This window comes from Symphalangus syndactylus, chromosome 13, assembly GCF_028878055.3.
Source record: "Symphalangus syndactylus isolate Jambi chromosome 13, NHGRI_mSymSyn1-v2.1_pri, whole genome shotgun sequence".
NCBI lineage: Eukaryota > Metazoa > Chordata > Mammalia > Primates > Hylobatidae > Symphalangus > Symphalangus syndactylus.
The window spans coordinates 124,129,441-124,146,810 of record NC_072435.2 but is presented as its reverse complement, the minus strand read 5'-3'; the positions used below and the strand labels follow the sequence as shown (position 1 = coordinate 124,146,810).

At 45.8% G+C, this 17,370-nt stretch overlaps 2 protein-coding genes across 3 annotated transcripts in view; one reads left to right on the top strand and one right to left on the bottom strand.

The window, feature by feature from the left end:
* Positions 1 to 17,370, bottom strand: part of TMEM132C (transmembrane protein 132C) — a 452,086-nt gene that overhangs the window by 240,717 nt on the left and 193,999 nt on the right. The gene's annotated exons all lie outside the window — the stretch shown is intronic.
* Positions 6,496 to 8,262, top strand: LOC129459915 (uncharacterized). Its single transcript, XM_055237240.2, has 2 exons — positions 6,496 to 7,417; positions 7,588 to 8,262. The coding sequence occupies exons 1-2, from the start codon at positions 6,920 to 6,922 to the stop codon at positions 8,086 to 8,088; spliced, it is 999 nt and encodes a 332-aa protein (XP_055093215.1). The 5' UTR covers positions 6,496 to 6,919; the 3' UTR covers positions 8,089 to 8,262.

The following is a 17,370-nucleotide window of genomic DNA, read 5'->3' as shown; positions in this document are numbered from 1 at the left end:
GAAGTTTAGGAATTCTCAAAATTCAGATCTGCTGCGGTCCTCACAGAGGACAGCCGTTCTTTCCCTTCAGCCACAAGAAGGCCCCGGGGTGCTGCAGTAACTGGGACTGCAGCCTCAGAAAAGGGGGTGCAGCCAGATGTCCCAGCTCCTGCATGGGCTGGCTCTGCCTGGGACTGGATGCTGTTACTAACTTGCAACCCTACAGTAGCTGGCGGAGACCTCTGATGTAGATCTGTAACTACCTCAGACTTCGGGCGCAAGCTTACCAGCTTATTGCTGTCTACTTTAGCTTAAGAAATACAGAGGTTTTAGATTCAGCAAAGAAGGTCCATGCAGAATAATCATAGAAGCCAAATGTATCAAAGTGACTGGGCCCTACTGTCCATGAATTCAAGGAGAAAGGTCAAAGAGATTTTTTCTTTCGTTGTTGCCCAAGCTGGAGTGCAGTGGCACAATCATATCTCACTGCAGCCTTGAATTCCTGGCCTCAATCTTTGCACCTCAGCTTCCAGAGTAGCTGGGACCACAGGCATGCACCACCCAAGTCCAGCTAATTTTTAAAAATTTTTGTAGAGATATGGTCCCACTACATTGCCCAGGCTGGTCTCAAACTCCTGGGCTCAAGCAATCTTCCCACATCAGCCTCCCCAAGTGCTGAGATTACAGCCATGAGCCACCATCCCTGGGCAAAAAGCAGACTTTTCCCCCCATGATTTATTGGCAGAATTTTCCTCATTACTAAAAGAATCATTTTTATGCGTGCGGCACTGTTTTAAGCACTCAATCTGTATTAATTCTTACTGTTCTCACAATATTCACATGAGATGGATACTATTATCATCACCAGCATTCCCATTATCTGGAAGAGGAAACTGGGCTCAGTGAAGTTAGGAAGCTTGCTTAAGGTCACATTGCAAATAAGCAGCAGAGCTGGGGCCCGGGTCCACCTTGGCTGGGGGTCAGCAGACAATTCCTCTACAGGGCCAGATAGTAAATGGTTTTGATTCCTTGGGCCATGCAGTCTCTTGCAATGCTCAACTCTGCCACTGGAGTGTGAAGGCAGCCGGGGCCAAAATATAAACAAATGAACATGACTGGGACTAGGCTCCGATAAAACTTTATCAGTGGACCCTGCAATGTGAATTCTGTATGATTTGCACTTGTCACAAAATACTTTTTTTTTTCCCCCAGTGGTTTTAAAATATAAAACCTACAGCCCATCTCCCTGGCTGTGCAAAAGCAGCTGACCTGCCAGACCAGGCCTGTAGGCTGTAGTTTGCCAACCCCTACTCTGTTTTTTTCTTAACTTTTAAGTTTAGGGGTACAAGTGGAGGTTTGCTACATAGGTAAACTTGTGTCATAAGGGTTTGTTGTACAGAATATTTCATCACCCAGGTATCAAGCCCAGTATCCATTAGTTGTTTTTCCTGATCCTTTCCCTCCTCCCACCCTTCACCCTCTGAAAGGCCCCAGTATCTGCTGCTCCCCTCTAGGTGTGTTCTCATCATTTAGCTCCCACTTATAAGTGAGAACATGCAGTATTTGGTTTTCTGTTCCTACGTTAGTTTGCTAAGGATAATGGGCTCCAGCTCCATCCATGTCCTTGCAAAGGACATTATGTCATTCTTGCCAGCCCATACTCTTAGGCCACCTACATGTATGTAGATCCTGGATGATCTGGTTTAACTTGACCAGCATTGTCATAGAATAGCCTTATGAGGTCTCTCTCTTCTTAACTTTTTATTATGAAAATTCACAAATGCACAGAAAGGTGGCGAGAACAGTACCATACATCCTTAACATACTGGCCCCCAACCATGACAGGCAGGCACCGTTGTGACATCTCTTAGCATAAGTCAGGAGTGCTGGGTAGACAGGATTAAATGAGCAGATGCATCTGAGTCCTTGTAGCATCTATCTGGTGTGCAAATAATTCAGGAGGCTTATGCGCCTTTGCTGTAACTCTGGTAATGTGGCATTGAGAGTGCTGAAGCCAGGGGCCTTGTCTTTTCACCTTGCAGTGAGCTATAAGATGGGACAGGTGTCATCTTAAAAGAACAAAATGCTTAAGTACTTTACCAGTTCAATTAGAAGCAGAGGCTGGGTAGGGTTTAAATACTCTCCACTCTACCCATTGGGATAAAGAGAAAGTCCCGGATAAGAGTCCAGCCAACGAAATTTCTAGTGTCCTTTGGGCCAACTCACAGGGAAGGAATTCCTCCCTGAAACGAGACCACCCTGACTTCCACTCCTTTGCTCAGCGTTGATGGCCTCCTGATGTTAAAAGGCGGAAGTGAGCCTTTGCTAGTTTGCCACAATGATTATTTTGTTTAAGAACTATAGTGCTTAGAGATTGAAAAAATAAAAAAATAAAAAAACAACAATCAGTGTTTTTCAATAAACAGCTGATGGCTAAATTGAAGATGGAAATGCAGTCACAATCATCTCGAATGAGCATTCATTACGCGTCTATCTGCATGTGGTATGGGCTTTAAAGGAAATGATGCATTGACCTACTTTTTTCCAATAGAGATGCTTCACCTGTTTGGGTTTTGGCAGAGTTTGCAAACTGTTGCAGCTTTAAAAATAAGTACTCATAGACTCACGGACTTGAGCTTGTAGGACTATGCAATGGCTTAAAGTCCTAGTAAGAAAATGCCTTTGTCTTGTTATGTCATCGTGTTCTTCTCTGGATAAACATATGTTCTTGCCCAATTTTCATCATGGAGAGACCAAGACCAAGTTTCATTCTACAGGGACTTATAATAAAAAGGTGCCTGCCCAGCTGGGCATGGTGGCTCACGCCTATAACCCCAGCACTTTGGGAGGCCGAGGTGGGCAGATCACCTAAGGTCAGGAGTTCGAGACCAACCTGGCCAATATGGTGAAACCCTGTCTCTACTAAAAAAATGCAAATATTAGCCGGGTGTGATGGCAGGTGCCTATAATCCCAGCTACTCAGGAGGCTGAGGTAGGCTGAGATAGGAGAATCGCTTGAACCTGAGAGGCGGAGTTTGCAGTGAGCCGAGATTGCATTGCACCACTGCACTTCAGCCTGGGCAACAGAGTGAGACTCTGCCTCAAACAACAACAACAACAACAAAACAAACAAACAAACAAAATGGTGCCTGCCTATCCGAATACACTGTATTAGTTGTCTCAGTTCTTTATCCCATTCTGAGCCCTGAAAGGGGGTTTGCGTGCCCTTCTGGGGGAGGGGGTGTCCAATTTCTCATCTCTGGGCTGAGCCATGGACTTAGCTTTAGCTAATAGAACACAGTGGAAATGATCCTTCTGCTTCCAAGCTTTGGCCTCATGCAGGGAAGGCCTCTGCTTGTTCTTTTCTTCTCTGCTATTGCTACAAGGAAGATATTCCCAGGCTAGCTTGGTGGCCCGGGATGAAGTTGAGATATTTACGGTGCAAAGTGCATCTACCCAACTGACGTGTGAGTCCAGCCAAGATTCGCAGCAAGATTTAGCAGAATTCCCAGACCAGCCCACTCCAAATCGGCCAACCAGCTCCCTCTCCCAGGCAGCCTTCACAATAGAGAGAAATCATCAATGAATGTTGTTTTAGGCCCCTGAGTTTTGGGGGTGGTCTGTTACACAGCAGTAGCTAACTAATATGTCAAGTCACTTTAAACTTAAACCACAAGCAGCAAGCTAATTTTTCTGGAAAAAATAATTGTGATATATTTTAAATCCAAGTGAGAGTGAGGTTTTATTTTATGTACAGATTTGGTTTATGAGTATTTATGTGGATAATTGAGACTTTCCTACAGAATGTGGGAAGTATAATAAAATTCCTTGCTTAGGGAATATAGTAGGCAAATATAAATATCAAATGCTGCTCAAATCTAGCTGTGCAATACATTTATCTAAAGTTCCGTCACCTGGGCCCAACTGCCACAGATCAAACATTTACTGGTCAGAGGGTGAGGCCCAAGTATTTTCTGCAGAACTCCCTAAATGACTGCTTGTACTGTGCAGCTGAGGCTGAGAAACACTAGGCTCCATGATCTAAGATCTAAATAGTTAAAATGCGGTAGAGATTTTAGCAAATTCTGTTTTTTTTTTTTTTCTTCTAACACTAAATGCATTTCCCAGTCCCCATCAATATCAGATCAGACAGGAGGCTTTTTTCCAGATGACTTTATGATGTAGACAGGAAATGCTCTACTTCCAGGCTGGAGGCAGCTGCAAGCCACGTGAGAAATGTTCTTTTCTTCACCCTTTCTCTCCCATTACAACCTCCCGGAGTCATTAAGCTTCGTTCTGTGGCCTTGCTTTATTCTGCATTGTACAGGTTTTGAAATGTGACGATGTCTCCCCAGCCTTTCTCTCTGTACTGCCATGTGCACATTGCAACCATCTCCTCAGTTTGCCAGGAAGGATACCAACTCCGAGGAGCTGCTGAATCCCTATCTTGTGGACACAGGCATCAGACATTGCTGTTTTCATTCCAAGCGAATTAATCCAACGGACAGCCTTTTTTGGTGGTGCCCTGCCAATCACAGGTAACTCAGAGGAGAATGCAGGGATGATCAGAGACTGACTCTAAAGGGAAGTTTGCCTTTTGCTGCCCACCTGGAGGAAAGCAGGAACTCGGTTGCTAGCTCACGTCCTGGGGCCCAGAAGATGGCTTGATTTACTGTCTGGACAAAGTCCGAACAAAAGTCACTGGTAGGACAGACATTTCTGTAGGTTCCTGAACCACTGGTGGAAGCAGATGGGGGACAGTGAACCACCTACCTCCCCTGGTCAATCCCAACCCGGTCACTTGCTAGCTGTGGGGTCCTGGGCAGGCAGGGTGTCAGCTTCCTCATCTGTAAAAGGGGTGGCCCAGGGTCCACCTCGTACAGGATTGCTGGGAGGCTTCTGTGAAGTTACACATGGAACCCTGATGCCAGTGTTGCCATTATGTTCACTCTGCACAGATTAAGGGACCAGCAAATATTGAGACACATATTTGAAAGAACTGAAAAGAAATTCGATGACAAAAGAGATGGGACTTGGCTGCCTGATTTCCCTTTTCCCCCTACTTCTTGTCCTTTCCTGAATAAAGTGGTCTTCAGCATAAACTTAAACCTAAATTTTTTTTATTGAGATATAATTCACATACCATGTAATTCACTATTTAAAAGCATATTCAGTGTGAATTCAGATATTCACAAAGTTGTGCAACCATCTCTATTATTTAATTCCAGAACATTTTTTATCACCCCAAGGGCAACCGCATGCCAGCTAGCAGTCCCTTCCCATTTCTTACCCCACCAGCACCTGCAACTGCCAATCCATTCTCTGGTTCTGAAGACTTGATTATTCTGGACATTTTATATAAATGAAATTACGTATAAATGGAATGGAAATAAGTACAATATGTGACCTTTTGTGTGTAAGCCTGAGTCATTTTATAGGAGAAAAAAGAAATTGGAGGTCCTAAATGCCTAAGAAATGACATTTCGAGTTGGGGGCGGGGTCTTATCTTCTGGCTGTAACCTGATACCCCCACCTGCTAGTGGTGCTTGCATGGAATTCTGGAAATGGGGTCGCTGGAGTTGAAGCCCTGCTGTGCTCCCACCCATAGCCCTTCTGCAGAATTGCTGCCACATCCTCACATCCCTGCCCCGTTCCCTTCCACATGTAGCCTCGGTACTGGATCCTGTGCTCTGGGGGGAGAAGTCGTTGGGTAAGTCATTGTCCAAGGCAAAGAAGTATTCCAAAGGGGGCACTGCCGGGAATGTCTGATAACTGCTCACATACAGAAAAACCGAGACACAGATGATTCCCCCGGCTTTACTACAAGCTGCTGTTTTTAAGAAAGGGGCAGGTTGTTTCCGAGACATACTATGTGGTACCAATTTGTGCAGCTTGCCACTGTGAAGTTTTCAACAGACCACTGCTCAAAGGAGAGACATATTCATAATTCCAGAATTCATAACAAAAATAAGGGATTGCATGGAGTGGCACAAATGGGCTATATTGTAATTTCTTCTCCCGGGATGTCAGAATTTTCTCCACTTCAATGAGCGTTCTCATCGGGCATTCTAATTACTATGACAACTATCAAAACATTACCTCTGTTGTTGCTGCAATCTTACTTATGGAAATGTGTCTGGATGTAAAACATGTTGTTCTGCTGCTTTGGTGCAAGATAAATTGCGCCTCTATTGAAGTTGCCCCATCTGGCATTTGGCAAATGGTTTCTATGGACCAGTGACATCCCTAGATGTGATGTTTTTCTGGAGTTTCACGGTGTGTGCTAAAGGCAGTGAGGCCTTTGAGCAACATTCGAGGGAGCTGGGGTACTGCCTATCCAGGAACATAGACTTCCTGCAAATGGCGGGCCCAGCATGCTTGTGACTCCCCTCCTGAAGAAAACCTGCCAGACCAGAGGTTCTCAAAGTGCTTTCTGGACCGGCAGCATCTGCATCACCAGGGATTTCTTAAAAATGCAGATTCCCAGGTCTCACCCTAGACTTGCCAAGCCAGATGCTCTGGGGTGGGACTCAGCAATCTGTGTTTCAGCCCTGGGCAGATTAAGCCCTTCAGAAGATGTGGATGTTTCCTTGAGTTTAAGAACCATGGTTCTAAAATTTTACAACAGGATGATTCATCAATGCAAGGAATTAGTGTAACAGGGACCCGAGATGACAATAAGGTAGTTTGTTATCAAGAGCATCAGGCATTTTCAAGATAACGCGGCCTGCAGTGGGTGACTGGTGATCCCCAAAAGATACGTCAACATCCTGGAAACTGTCAATGTGACCTTCTTTGGAGAAATGATTTTTGCAGACGTAAGTAAGTTAGGCATCCTGTGATGAGATCATCATAGACTTTCTAGGTGAGTCCTTAATCCAGTAACAACTGTCCTTATTGGAGACACAAAGGAGAGGCTGGGAGCAGAAGACACGTGAAGATGAAGACAGAGGCTGGAGTGAAAACAAAAACGGAGGCTGGAGTGAAGATGAAGACGGAGGCTGGAGTGAGGATGAAGATAGAAGCTGGAGTGAGAATTAAAATGGAGGGTGGAGTGAAGATGAAGATGGAGGCTGGAGTGAAGATGAAGATGGAGGCTAGAGTGAAGATGAAGATGGAGGCTGGAGTGAAGATGAAGATAGAGGCTGGAGTGAAGATGAAGATGGAGGCTGGAGTGAAGATGAAGACGGATGCTGGAGTGCAGATGAAGACGGAGGCTGAAGTAAGGATGAAGATAGAAGCTGGAGTGCAGATGAAGACGGAGGCTGGAGTGAGGATAAAGATAGAGGCTGGAATGAAGATGAAGATGAAGGCTGGAGTGAAGATGAAGAAGGAGGCTGGCATGCAGATGAAGAAGGAGGCTGGCGTGAGGATGAAGATAGAGGCTGGAGTGAAGATGAAGATGGAGGCTGGAGTGAGGATGAAGATGGAAGCTGGAGTGAGGATGAAGAGAGAGGCTGGAGTGAAGATGAAGACGGAAGCTGGAGTGAAGATGAAGATGGAAGCTGGGGTGAAGATGAAGATAAGGCTGGAGAGAGGATGAAGATGGAGGCTGGAGTGAAGATGAAGATGGGGTGGAGTGAGGATGAAGATAGAGGCTGGAGTAAGGATGAAGATGGAGGCTGGAGTAAGGATGAAGATGGAGGCTGGAGTGAGGGTGAAGAGAGAGGCTGGAGTGAAGACGAAGAGAGAGGCTGGAGTGAAGATGAAGATAGAGGTTGGACTGAAGATGAAGACAGAGACTGGAGTAAAGATAAAGATGGAGGCTGGAGTGAAGATGAAGATAGAGGCTGGAGTGAGGATGAAGATAGAGGCTGGAGTGAAGATGAAGATGGGGTTGGAGTGAGGATGAAGATAGATGCTGGAATAAGGATGAAGATGGAGGCTGGAGTGAAGATGAAGATGGTGGCTGGAGTGAAGATGAAGACAGAGTCTGGAATGATGCTGCCACAAGCCAAGGGACACCTAAAGCCAGAAAATGCCAGAAAAGGCAGCAGATCCTTCCCTAGATCCTCCAGTAGGAACCAATTCTGTAGTGTCTCACAGTCCTGGAGGTCAGAAGCCCCAAATCAACATTTCTATTGTTTTAAGCCACCACATTTTGGATAATTTGTTACAGTAGCTCCAGGAAATTAATGCACTGCCAGACTTTGTATACATGTGGGCTCCTCGTCATGTGAACCTCAAGAATGGCTACATCATCAGGGACCATTTTATAACTAACAGCGAATGGGATGAAAAACACTGTTCCCAGGGTCACTGTATGCAAAGGAGCCTGCACACCTGCTCTCAAATAAATCCAGGCCAAAGCTGACCCCCAGATGTTTGAGGTCCTTTGCCGCAGAGTACCCGACCCAGGTGTCAGCCCATAGAGCTTCCTGATCCCAACAGGGATATTATCTCCCCTTGGAATTCACAGCAATCATTAGCACAGCAAACATGATATAGAAAGGTCTGCCTTGATATCATCCAAGCTTCTGTCACCATGGTGGTCTTTCCCAACCACTCCGTACACACATGTTCCCTGGAAGGTAGGGAACAGATTGGACCTGGAGCCCCCTCAGGCTCCCAGTGCATAATGGCCTACTAAGGCTCCCTGGAGTTCTGCCATAAAGAACTCTATTTCCCATTGACTAACTTAATATTTCCCAATCTTGCATGGAAGAGGGTCTCTGACCCAGAACTGCTAGAGTCTCACAAGACAGGAAGGTTCTCTGGAACACAGAGAGGTGGGGAGATTATACTGCTTGTTTATAATTGGCCAAACAGGTGAAAAGATGCATGGGGCTGCAGAGAGTGTCTTTAGTCTTGTATTATGTCATGGTGTCAAACATCAATACAGAAACCCGAGTTATTATGTAGCCCAGAAGTTTGCAGGAGTACAGAGCCCCCCACCCCACTCCTGAACCATCTGTGTCAAGAGGCACTGGGTACGTGCAGGTGCCTCCTGCAGGACTTACGTGCAGGTCTCTGGGGGAAGCACCATGAGTGTGAGGAGTGGCTATTTCATCCACGTAACCCTAAACTACCCCCAGACTACAGCCAGCCAGTGCGGTTTGATTTTCAGGGAACCGAGAAGACTGCTCTGCACACCCAACTAAATATTTCCAAATTTCCTACTTGAACATTGCTGGAAATTTGACTTCAGAATATCCTTTTCTGGTTAGCTTTTATTTTATTTATATTGTTCAAGAAGCACGTATAGAGTGCTGATTTCAGGCCAGCCACTATCTACATAGCTTGGGATAGCAATTTATTCAATCTTCCACATAGCCCTAGAGGGTAGGAATTAACATTATTCACATTTTCTAGATGAGAAGACTGAAACACAGAGAAGTCAAGTGATTTGCCCAAGGTCACACAGCCAGGAAGTATTTAAAGTCTATATTATACCCAAGCAGTCTCACCCCAGAATCTGTGCACCCAAGCATGATGCTATGCAATGCTGTTTCTCGCTTAGAGGCTGCCTCCCATTTTAATCCCCTCTAGCAAAGATAACTTCTTAAACTCCTATCTTACATATTACTGTCTTTTCTCATAGCTATGCCTAGGGCCAGGGGCAGAGTTTGACAACCTCCTTCCATTTTGTTCAGAAGAAGGAAGATCAAGATTCAGGTCACGGAGGTCATGGGCCATAATTGATTCTTTGAGAAGCAACCAGGGGCCATCTGTGCTTCCACCTCCCTAAATTAATGCCTTAAGATCTCTGTCAAAGAGACCAAATGCACAAATACATCAGGAAGGAAAACAATGGCGAGAATTTAAAACATGAGTTGTCCACTGAGGGCGATTTTCCCCCAACCCCACCTGGAGGGGAATATGGCACTGCCTGGAGACATTGGTTGTCACAGATCGAAGTGGGGATACTTCTGGAGTATCTGGAGACATCTGGTTGCCACAGATCGAAGCGGGGATACTTCTGGCATTCAGTGGATAGAGACAGAGATGCTGGTAAACATCCTACAATACACAGGAGAGCACCCCAACACAAAGAGTCATTGGATTCAAAATACCAATAGTGCCAAGGTTGAGAAACCCTGGTTCAAAGATTCTTGCAACATGATCTATGAAAGAAGAGTGAAAATACAGAAAACATGCATGGTTCAGGGCAGGGGTAGGCAGATTACAACGCATGGGCCAAAAGCAGCCTGCTGATTATGTGTGTAAATAAAGTTTTATTGGCACACAGCACACTCACTTTGAATGTATTGTTTAAGGCAGAGTTGAGTAGCTGCAAGAAAGGCCACCTGGCTTGCAAAGATGGAAATATTTACTATTTTGCTTTTTAAACTAAGAAAAAGTGTGCAGATACCTGGTGTAAGAACCCACCAAAACTTGAACACATTCCTCTTGCCTAGTAAATTTGACTTAATGCAATCCAGTTATTCCTCATATATGCAGCTGAGTGTAGTTCATGTATCAATGGGATCTGATTGGCTCTTTAGTGTGTATGCGATTGACCCATGCTGGTTTTATGAACTGGATTATTTCCTTACATCCTCTCCTCCACCGGCCCGTCCTGCATATTTTCCTCCCAAATTAGCAATGGTTGGAAAATTGGCTCCTACCAAGACTGAGAGATAGCAGAGGAGACCACAGAGAAGCAGGTGATTAGCAAGGCTGAGAAGATCCTTCTACCACCGCCTGAGCTACAGAACCAAAGGGAAGTCAACTCAGCCACGCTGAAAACTGGTCTAGGAATGACAGGAAATTCAGAGGACACACGACAAATGCCTCTTTGCTGTCAGAGTTCACCGGTTGGAAATCGTCCATCATAAGCAAGACAGGATGGTGAGTCGACCAGCCACTTTCTCTGCCTCAGCAGCTGACCCTTCCAGTTCTTATCACCCTGCAAAAATGAAATGAGGGCCACGAGGTCCTGCCATCCACGTTGCACTCTGGCTTTTCAGAAGCTAGTCCATTTGGAACAGGAAACTTCAAATCAGTGGTGTTCAAATAGAGGTCATAAGCTATTTGGAATCAGATTAGTGGGTGTCATGCAGTCTTTTGTAAGTCACAAAGGAAAATAGAGAAGCATCAGTTTGTAACATAAAGCAAAAGCAAGTATTGTTTCCTGAAACTGCATTTCAGATATAAATGTACATACACATGTGTACATATTTTATAATATGTGTGCATTTATGTGTGTGTATATATGTATGCATTTATATGTGGGTGTGTATATATATACACACATGCATTTATGTGTGTATATATATACACACATGCATTTATGTGTGTATACATACACACATACACATACACACATACGCATACACACACATACACAAACACACAGACATAATACATACAAGCATACAAAAATGTATGCTGTGGCCGGGCATGGTGGCTCATGGCTGTAAAGCTGGGTGTATCTCTCAAGTTCAGGAGTTTGAGATCAGCCTGGGCAACATAGCAAAACCCTGTCTCTACCAAACATACAAAAAGTTAGCTGGGTGTGGTGGTGCACGCCTGTAGTCCCAGCTGCTTGGGAGGCTGAGGTGGGAGGATCACCTGAACCCAGGAGGTCGAGGCTGCAGTGAGCCATGTTCGGGCCACTGCACTCCAGCCTGGGCAACATAGTGAGATCCTGTGAAAAAAAAAAAAAAAAAAAAAAGCATGCTTTATGATATTACTTGTGTACACTCATGCTTATATATATGATCTGAGTCATAAAGTAAAATATGTCTCTGTGCATGATCAAAAAATGAGAAACCCTGCTTTAAATGCTATCTTTATTATCTGAAACACCAGAGCTCTTCTGGAAATGGCTTAGGCTGCCGAGACAGAATTAGGAAATCAGAGAGAAATGTTTCCGTTTCCTCGTGTCATGAAAACATCGTAAATGATCCCTTTTGCTTCCCCTACAAGTCTGATGTAACTTCAACCAGGCGGTATGGTTGCTATGAGGGATGCATTGAATTCTTTGTGTTTCTAAGACCTAAGAAATAAGACAGATCGAGAGTTAGAAGGAAAGGGAGAAGAAAGTCCAACGTTTCCCACACTGAGTCTTATTCATGATTTTTGTTAGAACCATGACCCATATACTATTATTTAATATTTTAAACCAATATTTTTAAAAGTTGTCTTAAGTAGTAATATCTGTACCATGGCCCATTTGATGTGATAGTGTTTTCTTTTTTTCTAACACATATTCAACTAAATACATTATTATATAAATAAAAAAGTTAATGTACCTCCTAACATTAGTGGTACACATGAGATATTCTGGGAAATTCTGACTTTGCCAAAGCCTCTTATGTTATTCTCCACCTTGGCAGTCAGAGAGATTTTTTTAATTAATTAATTAATTTTTTTTTTTTTTAGAGTAAATTTGGCCAGGCCCAGTGGCTCACACCTGTAATCCCAGAACTTTGGGAGGCCGAGGCGGGCAGATCACCTGAGGTCAGGAGTTCCAGACCAGCCTGACCAACATGGAGAAACCCCATCTCTACTAAAAAAAAATACAAAATTAGCCGGGCATGGTGGCACATGCCTATAATCCCAGCTACTCGGGAGGCTGAGGCAGAAGAATCGCTTGAACCCGGAAGGCAGAGGTTGTGGTGAGCCGAGATCGTGCCTTTGCACTCCAGCCTGGGCGACAAGAGCAAAACTCCGTCTCTCAAAAAAAAAAAAAAAAAGTAAATTTGGTCTCTTCCCCATAGCTTCCATGCGCTTTTAGGAGAAAGTCTAAGTCCCCCGCCCTCCCCACATGCCCCTCACTAGTACTTCAGGCTGTGCTTCTAACTCCCATCATCCTTGTCAACCCGGGCTTGGTGTTCCCTCTGGACTGCTAGCCCTGCACAGTTAGCACCTTCCCTCTGCTCAGCACGCATTCACTGAGGCCAACACCTGCTGAGTTTCAGCACTGCGTCAGACATCGCATCATCACCAGACAAGTCTCTGCCCTCTACCCCCTATGGTGCCGGATTCCCCATCACCTCCGAGTGATTTCCTTGCACACTGCATCACAGAGCACATGTTTATCATAGGCTCACATCCTTGTGTGACCGTCTAATTGATGCCCCTCTCCTCCACCGGACTGTAAACCTCATGAGGGCGAGGAGCATCCTGGTCTAACACATCATGGGCACACATCAAATGTTTGTTGAATGAATGAATGAATGAATGAATAGACAGACGGACAGATGCTTGTGCCTGTTTTGCAGATGGGGAACTAGAATGCTGAGAAGAACAGAGGGAGGCTTTGCTCCAGATGCAGCTGATCGGAAGCTGAGTATTAGAGCTCGAGTCTGGGCTCTTCATCCTGCTCCCTCCCCCATGCTCCATTCTTGCAGAAACCTACAGTGTATTTAGCCATATAATCCCAGAAGACATTCCAAATAAGCCCCACGCCAGTGCTGGGGTCCCTGCTTCCTTTATCACTGCGGTGTTAGGATCCAAAATCTGGACCTGACCCCTGCTACTGAGAGACCGAGAGGCCAACTTGGAGCAGATTTGTTCCAATTCATGGAATAACAACAACAAACGGAATGAAAAGAAAACACAACAAAACTTAGCTCAGTTGGCTCACAATCATCCGTAACAATCGCTTATGATTAGCCATCTCGTTAAAATATAAACTAATTTAATTCAATCATTTAAGCAACAGCCCAAGCCAGCCCAGCCATTATCATCAAAAACTCCATAATGCTCACCCTCTACAAGACATGACCATTTGGCGTTTGTATTAAGAATAGGAATTTCATGCTGGGATGGAGAAGAAGATCTCTGGCAGCTGCCATTCTCCCATTGTTCCTGTGTGCCAATAGCATCTCTATTGATTTCCTAAACAAAGCATGGAAGAAACCACCCCAACATACCCGGAGTCGGAGATGACAGTGCATATAAATAGTTCAGAAGGAGGATTTTCTATGATATTAGCAACATGTCTGATGCTTGCACTATGAACGCCATGAGTTCCCAATTCCATGGGAGGTTTCAACCATTCCACTGTCCCTGCCTGACCTTCCAACCGCCTCACATCTTCTGACCTTCACCTGAAAGCTCCTCTTCCTTATCATGTTGAAATCCTACTCCTTCCGCAAGTGCTAGCTCAAAAGCTCGGCAAAAGTCTTTATCAGGCACCAGGATGAAGAAATACCTCCCCTCAGCACATTTGCAGCTTTATCTCTTCCCTTATGAAGCCAAGTGTCAGGACTCCAAACCTGAATGTCCAAGGGGACTAGGACAGGTCACATAAAGAAGTGTAGCTGGTCAGGTGCGGTGGCTCATGCCTGTAATCCCAGCACTTTGGGAGGCCGAGGCGGGTGGATCACTTGACCCTAAGAGTTAAAGACCAGCCTGGGCAACATGGTGAAACCCTATCTCTACAAACAAAAACAGGCATGGTGGCACGTACTCAGGAGGCAGAGGCTGGAGGATAGCTTAAGCCCTGAAGGTTGAGGCTGCAGTGAGCTCGGATTACACCACTACACTCCAGCCTGAGCTGCAGAAGACACCGTGAGACCCTGTCTCAAAAGAAGAAAAAAGTGTAGCCCTCTAGGTGCAAGAAAGTCATGACCTGGTGGGATGACTTGGCTCCATTTGGCTCTAAGCAATCCATTATTCTAAATTGCCGTATGTAGTCAGAGAGTTGAATTTTCAAATGAAAAGTTTAAATCTTGGCCACTAAATTGGTAAAATGTAAACTTTATATAAGCCAAACAAAGCATGCTTGCAGGTCAAACTGAGCTGATGGCTATCATTTTTCTTCCCTCTGTTCTAGGATTTCGCTGACTCTCCAGAGGTTTTCTTCAAGGACAACTTGGATCCCTGGGTTTGTAGCTCCCAGAGGGAGGCTGCACTTGCTCCTTCATTCCCGTGCTCTCCTCTTCACACATGCTGGCTAGTTCTCCACTGCAGCCACGGCATCGCTGTCTCATTTCTGGGCCCTTCTCCCACTTTGACTTCATCCTCCCCACCCTGTTCTGTCTTTATTTAAAATTTAGATATATGGTTCTATATGGTTTTTTTTTTTTGCATTAATTTTGATTTTTCAAAAATATTTTATTTTCACGCCATGTTATCTCCACTCTGGAGTCTTTTGGAGGCCCCTTCAACCTCACGCCCAGTGCTTCACTCGCCTTCCCTTATCCCTGGGCCTCCCCTCACCTGTGCACATCCTCCTTTCCACAGACACACCGTCATCACAGCCCTGCTGCGAGGCAATCAGCAACCGGCTAACTGAGCACCCGGTGCCGCAGAACCACAGCTGACAGCCTAGCATGCATGCAGTCGGGTTCTGCACCTTAACGCATGGCATGCTTACTGCCACCCTTGACAGTGTTATTTTGGCCCTTGGGACCCTCACACCACACCCAAGCAGAGTCTCACTCCAGTGCTTGTGAGGGCAGGCCTGGGTTCAGGGTACAATGAGACAGGAAACCCCAGGCAGGCCCTCACCGCATGCCTAGGAGAACAGATTGTGCTGGTGTCACCTGGGCGGACGCCTGGCTGCGGACAGTGCTGGGCATGTCGAGTGTGCTCACGAGTACCTCTCATGTGAATGAAGAAATGAAGACGCCAGGTGCGGTGGCTCACGCCTGTAACCACAGCACTTTGGGAGGTCGAGGCAGGTGGATCACCTGAGGTGAGGAGTTTGAAACCAACCTGGCCAAGATGGTGAAACCCTGTGTCTATTAAAAATACAAAAAATTAGCTGGGCGTCGTGGCGGTTGTCTTCAATCCCAGCTACTCAGGAGGCTGAGTCAGGAGAATGGCTTGAATCTGGGAGGTGGAGCTTGTAGTGAGCCGAGATCGCACCATTGCACTCCAACCTAGGTGACAGAGCAAGACACTGTCTCAAAAAAAAAAAAAAAAAAAAAAAAAGAAATGAAGAATGATCAGGATGATGAACAGCTTATCTGTGTGGGCGTTTCCTTACCAAGGGTTTAAAGAAGGAGACATTTGGACAGAAGACACAGAAATCGGACACTGCTTATAGACTAACAAGCATGGGAGGACGTCTCAAGGGACATGATTGCAGAAAGCACACCCAAGCCTCGGGAAGACTGGAAATTCCTCCTGGACTTACTCTCCTCCTTCTCTCCCCTCCCTGTGTCTGCTTCTGTCCTCCTCTCTCTCATCTCCATTCACTCACTGGCATGGACACCCCTCACCGTTGTCTCTAAGTGGTGCCTGAGGTCCTTATGCTCACACAGCCTTGCAGATCTGCTCTTCTCATCCGTGTTATATTTTGTATTCTATTTATTTTCTTCCTTCCTCCCTTCTTCCCTCCCTCCCTCCCTCCCTCCCTTTCTCTCTTTCTCTCTTTCAAGACAGGGTCTTGCTCTGCTGCCTAGGCTAGAGTGCAGTAGCATAATCGTAACTCACTGAAGTCCCAAACTCCTGGACTTGAGAGGTCCTCCCGTCTCAGCCTCCTGAGTAGCTGAGACCACAGACATGTGCTACCGTGTCTAGCTAATTATTTACTTATTTATTCATTTTTTTATAGAGATGGGGGTCTCAGTATTTTTCCCAGGCTGGTCTCAAACCATCCTCCTGGCCTCAAATGATCCTCCTGCCTCAGCCTCCCAAAGCCCTGGGATTACAGGTGTGAGCCGCCATGCTACATTCTATTTTCAAATGCCCTAAGAGGAGACAGGGTCAGCTCAGTCTGGGTGAGATCACCTGCTCCTGGTCCATCAGCTAAGGTCCGGGGACCCGGCTCATGCTGAATGTCATGCACCCCCCACCAGGATGCGGGCAGGGCCAACTGTAGTGCATGCAGGGGAGAAAGGGATGTCTAAGGCAGTCCTTGCAGCGCTGGTGTATCAGTCCTGAAGAGTGTTACCCTTGGAAGCACCAGTTAATGCATGGGCTCCCTTTGCTCATGAACGGTATTCTCCAAGGCTGATGGTGGAGGAAAGATCAAAGAAACTAATGACTCACAACGGAAGTGGAGAAGTGTTGCCTGACATGACATCAGGAGATTAGGTGTCTAGACAGAACTTAGCATGGGGGACACTGTTGGCCAATCGCTAAACATGGTTTCTGGTCTCCTCCCTTGTCTGTTGAAATACCTGTGTTATTTAGGGGAGGGCCAGCTGCTGGGAAAAGTAAATGCCAGAGTGTTGGTGGTTTAACATGATACAGGTTTATTTATGACTCACACATGAATCCAAGGTGGGCCCATGGCTGGAGGGTTGGTTTCCTGCACGTGGCCATTCAACTCATATCTTGGAGTTTGCCCACTCCCTAGGACCTCAGTGTCCTCTATCCAGCCACAGATAAGGAGAGAGGGAGTAGGGAAGGCACACAAACGGAGCACAGAAGCAACACAGGCCAGCTCTGCTCACATTAGATGGACAAGAGCTGGTGTGCATCTCATGGCACACCGAGATGGGAGAGGAACAGGGAACATAGGCTCTAGCCAGGCAGGCCCTTCCA

What these genes read in the sequence shown, in the direction of transcription:
- LOC129459915 (XM_055237240.2), top strand. Translation starts at nt 6,920, where the DNA reads ATGAAGACAGAGGCTGGAGTGAAAACAAAAACGGAGGCTGGAGTGAAG. An exon ending in GGATGAAGATGGAAGCTGGA is followed by an intron (nt 7,418 to 7,587) that starts GTGAGGATGAAG and finishes GGCTGGAGTAAG; the next exon opens with GATGAAGATGGAGGCTGGAG.